The sequence below is a fragment of the Haliotis rufescens genome, unplaced genomic scaffold (assembly GCF_023055435.1).
Source record: "Haliotis rufescens isolate VD_foot unplaced genomic scaffold, xgHalRufe1.0.p SCAF_7, whole genome shotgun sequence".
Lineage (NCBI taxonomy): Eukaryota > Metazoa > Mollusca > Gastropoda > Lepetellida > Haliotidae > Haliotis > Haliotis rufescens.
In genome coordinates this window covers 58,080,039-58,088,861 of record NW_025964361.1, presented here as the reverse complement: position 1 = coordinate 58,088,861, position 8,823 = coordinate 58,080,039, and the positions used below count along the sequence as shown (strand labels likewise).

Sequence of the window (8,823 nt, the reverse complement as noted above, 5' to 3'; positions counted from 1 at the left end):
TCTAAGACTGTAATACTTCCCTAGTAGTGACAGAATGAATTGCCATTAGTGAATTCGTTTGGTTTCATCAACGTTATCGGACATGGTCATGCCGCAGTACACACATCGGGATAAAGGACATCAGGAAAAAACACACGACTTCCTGCTAGTGTTAGGTAAAAGTTATAATGATATGATAATGCATTATAAAGGCATAGGCTATTTGAGTACGTTATCTGTTTGTTGTACGTCAATGTTTAAAACCTTGAAAGGATATATATTACAGCATTATGTGGTTTGGATCTCAATGGATGTCACAGAGTACGAGTATACTTCTCCTATATATCACCTTCCAATACAACAAATAACAGAACACTTTCTGGATTGCTATGCAGTGCACCACAACTCACCGTTTAATTCAACATTAATATCACATTTACATATATCTCAGTCATTTGACATCCATGATATACACAATATCTAACATATGACATTGAATAAATTGACAATATACAAATACTGACGACTAGTCTTGATTAACGCGACGAGCTTCAAATATACGTGGCAACGAGCCCTACAAAAGGCAACAAGCCATAATCAGTGATAATAAAATATCATGAGCAACGATCTGCTGTTAACATGCTACAGGCATTAATTTCTCTGCACGACAAGCCTCCATGTTTGCGACATTCTCAGGGCGACAAGCCTCCATCTTTTGCGACATACCTCGTCGTGGGCGACAGGCCATCATGGTTAACACTGTTAACCGCACATACTGCAACTTAGAAACAATCATTAATAAAAGTAAAGTTTTCAGTGGCGCACTGCAAGCGAGAATGACCACTCTATACATGCTTAACCTTATATAGCCCCTTATAAGCGCCCCCTACTATTACACAACACCATGTTGTATTTTCCTACGGTAGGAGAAAGTAATTTCTTTCTTATTCGTACCTCAAACGAAAGAAATAATATTTCTCCTATATATCACCTTCCAATACAACAAATAACAGAACACTTTCTGGATTGCTATGCAGTGCACCACAACTCGAGATTCAAAGAACGGGCTGATAATATAAAATACTATAGTCCTAACGACATTGATACTGACAAACGATGTTCTACTGAATCCTTTACATATCCATCTTTTGCGTTCTCACTTTTCCATCTACCGTGCCTCTTAAACATCCTGTCTGGGACACCATTGTTAGCTGCAGCTGTTGCACCGCCTGCACGCAAACTATGCAAACCATACTTTGATATATCTCTGACAAAGGGGGCAAAAGCTTCAATAAACTCTTCCCTCAAACGAGTATATGACATACTTGAATTTTGTTTTCTTTAAACGTAAGATGTCTTACACTATGATAAGTTTCTGAAAAGATACTCTTGTGACTCATTATCAATACAAGCCGCTTCAATATATGTTTCTAACCAAGAAACCGGGCATAGCTTCCCTCTTGTTCTGCTTATTAATAACCAGGCACCATCTCGATACATGTCAGTTTTCGATTTCTCAATAAACACTGTCATATAAAATTCGTAAAAAATAATATCACATCTCTTCAAATTGAGAAGCTCAGCAGATCTCAAAAAGCCGGCATAAGCAACTAAACTCATAGCAACAATGCGAATATCCTTCAAGCAATCGCTGTGTTGCTTAACATCAACCAATTTCTCCAGTAATATCAATATCTACAGTAATTGGCTCTTTTTTACATTTGGGTTTCGAAAGCTTTCTCTTAGCAGCCTCAAGAACATTTCGAACAAGAGAATTATCTGTCGGACTTGGCAGTCCCAACAAATTATGCACATGGCGTATGCTATAAAACGCAGTCTGAACTGATGAAAACGAATCATTACGCTGCATTACAGCAACAAGATAAATAGCACAATGCAAAGGCTGAACAGGAACGTCTACACATATGCTGTTTGAATTAGCCCACCTTTGCCACGCTTTAAATCCGTAATGGTACTTCCTGCTAGTAGAATCAGCTCGAGCACAATTCAACAAGTCCGGAATCTGGTCAGCTAAATCCCTGGCAGTTCCAGGCAACATCTCCAACTCAGAAACATAAGCACGAGTAAACACATCTGTAAACATAAACATCAAAATTGCATTTTCAACGCCAAAATGTTAAAATGCAAATGCTCAATACCAAATATTCCCCCTTGACATCTACCTGGCACGTAAGCCTCTCTTTCTCTAGGTAGATAACAGAAATCCAACACTTGTGGTATGAAGATACCGTTAGGACACAATAATGGCCAGTAATTTGCAGAATACCACGCCGGAACTATCAAAGTACCTTTCGCTTTTGACCATTTCATGTGTTTCAACACTCTACTCACGAGGTACACAGGGGGAACTACCCAGTTATTTACACTATCCCAACTCTGTGTGAACGCATCGATGTATTCACACCCAGGATTCCAAAACCTTGAACAGAATCTGACAACTTTACAGTTGTAATGCGTGGCAAATCTATCGATGTCACATTTACCCCATTTTCGTTCGAGCTCATTGAAAATGTGGGTAGCTATACCCCAATCATCATAATCTACAATCCTACTGATATAATCTGCCTTCTGATTCTCTGATCTGGGTATCCATTGAATCTCCAGATGAATAGCATGTGACACACATAAATCAAATATCTCTAAAGCAATCTTCTGCAAATCTGCTTTCATACTTCCTTTGGACACTATGGATTCCACATTGCTGTTATCGGTAAACCATTTTACCCTCTGGGATGTTAGAAATCTGGATAAAGCATGTAATACACACTTAACCGCTGTTAATTCTCTCCAAGTAGAACTTTGTTCTGCCTCGTCACGTGACCATTGACCTTGAGCCGTCTGGCTTTCATATTGAACACAGTAACCACCATATCCCGAAGCACTTGCATCGCTATATACAACACGAGTCACACCTTGTGTTTCAGATAATGTACATTGTGAATGCTTATGAATGTTACTTTTCCAAAACTCTAACTGGCGCAAACTAACTTCATTCAATCTGATACTTTCGTTCCATGATGATACATCTAATGTTTGCAAACTCACAGACCGAGTCATCAATTGACACACTGAGCCTGTAACCATTTTCATAGAAATAATTTGACCAATCACTGATGCAATATCTCTCACAGAAACCTTGCTTCGAACGCCTATGTCTAACAAACGATCTATCATTTTCAGAACTTTTTCCAATCTTCTGGCTGGAACTGTCAAAGACATACTTTTAGTTTCAATGATAAGACCAAACCACTCAATGCATTGTTGAGGCTCCCACAAAGATTTTTCTACTTTCGGAACAAATCCTGATTTGATTAAATCATTCTTTATAGAACCATTTGTAGATATTGCACAATCTTTCGTTTTATCAGACACAATTCCATCATCCAAAAATGTTACAACCTTATGACCTTGAAACCGCCAGTATTTAACCAATTGCCTTGTAACTTTCGTGAAAACATACGGGGCGGTTGTTAAGCCAAAGGGCAAAACTAGAAATTTGTAGAATATGCGATTCTGACCTTCTCCCCACGCAAATCCTAAAAAGTCAGTATGTGCAGGATAAATGTCTATATGATGATAGGCGGAATGAATGTCAAATTTTGATAACCAATCTCCTTTTTCAATATACATCAAAGCTGATCTCCAATCCTCATACTTCACTGAAGTTTTCCAAATATGTTTATTTATAATAGATAAATCTAGAATAAGTCTTTTCCTCCCTGACGATTGTGTAGCGACTGATAGTGGGCTCACTATATGAGGTTTTACGTCACAAACATCTACGAGACCTTTATGTACTAAATCTTGAATGGCCGAATCAACAAATTTACTGTTTTTAATAGCAGATCTGTTATTTCTCTTATCCATCATTGGAGGAGTCGAGTAAAACGGAATCTTGTACCCGTTTTCAATAATGTCTAACACAAAATCTGTTGCTCCGATATACTTCCGAAAAGAAACATTTTCTTTAAGTCTATTCTTCACGCAGATCTCAGCCTGACCCTGCTCATACTCATAATAATCGGTTGTAATTCTAAATGTATCATTATTGAGTGAAGAAGATTCAAAACTACACTTAACTTTTGTCCCGGCTTCTTCGTGACGGACTTCACCTCGTTGATTGTTTGTCTGAGTTGAGCTTGGGCTGGGTCTGGCCGTTGGCGAGTGGACAATGTCGTCTCCAATGCGAGAAGTCACCGCAGTGAAAGCAGGCCCCTGTTGACCTCTGACCTCCACGGGCACGAAAAAGCTGAGAATCACCAACAGCAGACTGACCGTGCGTGCTGTCGTTGACCGCTGTTGACGCTGGAATGGGCCGTGGTCCATACCTATAAGGACGCGCACGTGCATTACGTGCGTTTTTGGCCTTGATTTTCTTGATGGCCTTGTTCGCGGCCCTCGTGATGCGACGGTCATCATCGGAGTCATCAGCCAATTCACGGGACACGTAGTTTCTCACAGTCTCCCAGCCTCCCTCGGACGAATCTGCAATCTTTATGTGTTTGTTTCTGTTCTCGATCCTAGCTATCTCATTCTTGACTAACTCAGTTACGTAATCACTCTTACCGCACTGAATTCCAAATTCAATTTGTTTAAATGTCTCTAAAGTCTCTTCATTAAAAGAATATTGAATGCGATTACCCTCGCGTGACCATACGTAATCTTTCTCTGCTTTCAGTTTCTGTAACTCCTTGTTTGTCTTTGAGAATTCTTCTCTTAAACCAGCAACTCTATGATCTAATCGTTCATCTATACTTTTCGCTATCTCTTCTTTAGATGAATTCAACTGCTTCAAAATGGCGTCTAACTTGTCGTTGATAGGTGTTTGGGCTTCCATAACAAAAGTAAAGTTTTCAGTGGCGCACTGCAAGCGAGAATGACCACTCTATACATGCTTAACCTTATATAGCCCCTTATAAGCGCCCCCTACTATTACACAACACCATGTTGTATTTTCCTACGGTAGGAGAAAGTAATTTCTTTCTTATTCGTACCTCAAACGAAAGAAATAATATTTCCGTGGGACAAAAGCAATACTTAACAATACGTCTTCTTATATTACTGAAAGTCTGTACAATTTGGTTGTAACCAAATCCACTCACTTAAACAATACAACTTACATACAATATAGTGAGTGAATGTATGTTCTTATTTCTTATTCAAATGAGTAGCCATAGTTATACTCGAAGTATCAATGTTGTTTAAAGGTGTGGTTTGTGTTAAAAACTGAATAGGAAAAATAAAGAACTTACATCATGTATGAAGATTGTTAATGATTCACCTATGATATGGATAATCACTTAACAGCAATACAGCCCAATATATTTTCAATATATTATGTACTGTAATACGCGTGATGCACGTTTTCCTACAAATTGAATGGCACAGGACATGTTTGTGCCGCTCAAACTTGTGAGGGAAATCTGATCCTCGACACGCTTGTCTCCTTGGCAATATACAGCAATGCATTAATATACATAAAAGTGTTGGAATGTTTTACGCATTGAGTACATAAGCAACCACATATGATTTTTTATAATATTAATTAATGTTTCTTCCCTGAATTTCGGTAATCCTGGATTCTGAGTAGCTATACAGATGTATAAAATCACAATTACCACCTCTGACTGAAGCAGCCGATTTGACGACCGTTTCACAGTAATTTTTCTCAGTCATTAGTGGCACTATTAAATGATTATATGTTCAATTATATTGAAGATTTGCGGTAAAATAGTTACCTTTTGCGGTAACGTCAGAGAAGTTCATGTTTTGGCGTTTTAGAGAGCTGGTACAATTCGCTATATTGACTTGTCTTTTATGGTCCCATGTTTTTTCAGGGGTACAATTGACTTGACTTTGTACGTGATAGTGATTTGATATTGATTCAAAAATACATGAGTGTGTGTTGTCGGTATTGGACATCCGACTGCTTGTAGCAGAAATTTCTTACGATCATGGACGGGGATTATGATAGCGACTGTGACCTAATAATTCCTGCTTCACAATGAGCGGTGTGATGTTACAATAATCACGCGAGGTGTACAACTAAACATTGCAAGGTTTAGTTACTCTTCAATTGGGGCGCCCACTTAATGCTGGCTTATGACGTAGCTGTGCTCCACACGTTCTATGCGTATTTGGTGTCACTTTATAGAGCTTTTAATTTATTTATCATCCTATCATCATAACTGATTATATTATTTGTTATTGGTTTATTATTTTGACGCCACAATGTTGACAGTCTGTCATCTGCACAACCGCCATGTTAGACGACCGGGAAGTTGTTTACACTTCCGTGTTTGCCTACACAGGCGATTCCCACAGGTCGAGTGTCTCTGTCATTGCAAAAAGATCCTATTGGCCTGTATCTGAACAAAAGAGAACTATTAACAGGGATCGTCAGGTAGCTGGGGTGATCAATCAAACATGACTATTTACAAAACATCTTGGAAAACTCATACACGTTCACATCGTCCCTATAAAAGGGTGTGTACTGTATATTTTCAATTGTGAACATTTGAAAACCCATAAACAGAACATTAGTGACGGACATAATTAAGGGACAGTTGTATACATATCTGTTTACCTGTGTTAGCTTAATCTTGAAATCAATCCCGAAGTAATTCAGGCCAGTGAGGTGTATTCTATGAAAAATGCGTGTGTAGGAATGGTGCTAAGAACCCAAGAATCATAATTAGTTCATATCAAGGATCCAGGATTCTGGCACACTAAAGTCACCTAACTTTGCACAGAGCATTGCGGTCCTCAGACAACTGGTATCCATCCCATCTCCCTCGTTGCTGCTGTAGTATTCACACAATGTCTGTGTTGTAATAGTCGTGGGGACAAAACGCAAGTTATATACTGATACACTCACTGTTTATTTGGATGAATACCACTGAAACTGAAACTGAAACTATAGATCTATCTATATTCTAATGACTAGAAATGTAATTAAATAAACACGATATATGTGTACATATGTGCATATGTGAGTGTGCATTCTTTGTGTATACATCCATTACCATGGCCTCGCTAATTCATTGAAGCTGTTGTATTGCGACTGTACATCGTGGCTGCGCAAAGAACTTTCGTTTCTGTGTCCACCCATCATGGAACGAATCTCGAGACCAGCATCATTCATAACATGGATATATGTGACACGATAGGTGAAGTTACACTGGTAACTTTTGACAGACAGTGTTGTTGTGTAATTAGGATTCCCAACATTCCGTGGTGATTAAAGTAGTCCTCTACGCAGGGTGTGGCTCAATGTTTTTACATTTCTTGGGAAATGAAAACAATAACAAGTGACTAATTAAGCTATTCAGAATGCAGCAATAAGAATGAACACAACGGAAATTAAATTATATGTAATGCATGCATTGCATCAAACGACTCACATAAACCAAGTCGACAGGCTAATCTCATCATTTGATTCTCATCTAACGCCTTCACATTGCTTTATAATGCATAAAGTAATGTGAAGGCGTGTATTTCGGGGCGGTCGGGTAGCCTAGTGATTAAAGCGTTCGCTCATCACGCCGACCCGGGTTCGATTCCCGACATGGGTACAATGTGTGAAGCCCATTTCTGGTGTCCCCCGCCGAGATATTGCTAAAAGCGGCGTTAAAACCTTACTCACTCACTCTCTAATACATGCATTTCTATTGAACATGGGAGAAGTTCAAACCTGTTCATATGTAAAGTTCGTGAAATAGCGACTGTGAATCCACAAATGTCAGTATCATGATAAAGTTCCATCATGATGTTATCGCAGCTATATACATAATCCTGACAACAAATCTTAACCCTATAACTTGAAATTAATATATATCAATATAAATTGATATATAGAAAACCCACTGTACCCCTATACAAAATGTCTGTCAAGCCGAAATACAAACATGGAATCATATGCCAATATTACAAAGATACTTGGTAGCATAACGACATGAAGATACATGAATATCGTGTGTACATGTCAATAATCCATGTAAGCGAGGTAATATCGTTCATACACTGTATGTCAATCAATTGGAAAAAATACTAGACCTGTTTCAAATAGTTATCGGGCGGTCGAGCAGTCTAATGGTTAAAGCGTTCGCTCGTCACGCCGAAGACCCGGGTTCGATGCCCGACATGGGTACAATGTGTGAAGCCCATTTCTGGTGTCCTCCGCCGTGATATTGCTGGAATATTGCTAAAAGCGGCGTAAAATCATACTTACACACTCACTCAAATAGTTATCTTCCCCCAGCTTGGATCCATTCCTTGTCGGCAATATCAAACGTCCCAGATAAAGTGTTAGTTAGAGAGTGAACTTGTTAAGTAGCGTCACTAGAGTTAGGCAATCTTGCCCAATTCACTATATTCACCAGTCATGTCACGTGATGTGCTGTCAAGTGTTTCATACGTCCGTGGTTCTGTTGGCATGTATATATCCCGATCTGTCGTTTCAGCCACTTCACCAGATTCCTCACCCTCCAGATATGGCTTCTCTGTGTTGAGTGTGCAATATGTCTCTTCTGGTCCCTGGATTTCACGTGACATGACACTGAGGCCATCGTATGTTCGGGCTTCAAGTTGAGTTTCGTCGTTGTCTCTTGATTGTTTTGTTGGAACCTTTGACAGATGACTTGTGTTGTAGTAATCATGTGAATCAGATTCCTGCGGTGATAGTCTGAAAAATAGAAATATGAAATATGAAACATAAGTCATAAAATCTTCTTCACGTTAATACAAAGCTCTCAAAACCAATCCATATGATGAGTAGCAAATAGTTTTATTACATTACTTGCTATGTTTTTTAATCAAAGTAAT

General features: G+C 38.9%; 2 protein-coding genes across 3 annotated transcripts in view; both read right to left on the bottom strand.

The window, feature by feature from the left end:
• Nucleotides 1-320: 320 nt before the first annotated feature.
• LOC125376071 lies at nucleotides 321-4,453 on the bottom strand. 2 transcript variants are annotated; one of them, XM_048387516.1, is made up of 3 exons: nucleotides 4,080-4,453; nucleotides 1,926-2,073; nucleotides 321-760 (listed from the first exon to the last, which is right to left on the bottom strand). In XM_048387516.1, the coding sequence occupies exons 1-3, from the start codon at nucleotides 4,426-4,428 to the stop codon at nucleotides 742-744; spliced, it is 516 nt and encodes a 171-aa protein (XP_048243473.1). In that variant the 5' UTR covers nucleotides 4,429-4,453; the 3' UTR covers nucleotides 321-741. The 2 variants fall into 2 exon arrangements, with proteins under 2 accessions (XP_048243473.1, XP_048243474.1); XM_048387517.1 differs by having other exon boundaries at nucleotides 321-754.
• A 3,721-nt stretch (nucleotides 4,454-8,174) lies between these two features.
• The window catches only part of LOC125376068 (multiple epidermal growth factor-like domains protein 10), an 86,830-nt gene continuing 86,181 nt past the window's right edge, over nucleotides 8,175-8,823 (bottom strand). Inside the window, exon 10 of the mRNA XM_048387508.1 lies at nucleotides 8,175-8,683. Coding sequence (XP_048243465.1) covers nucleotides 8,347-8,683 — 337 coding nt within the window. The 3' untranslated portion in view covers nucleotides 8,175-8,346. The remainder of the gene's footprint in view (nucleotides 8,684-8,823) is intronic.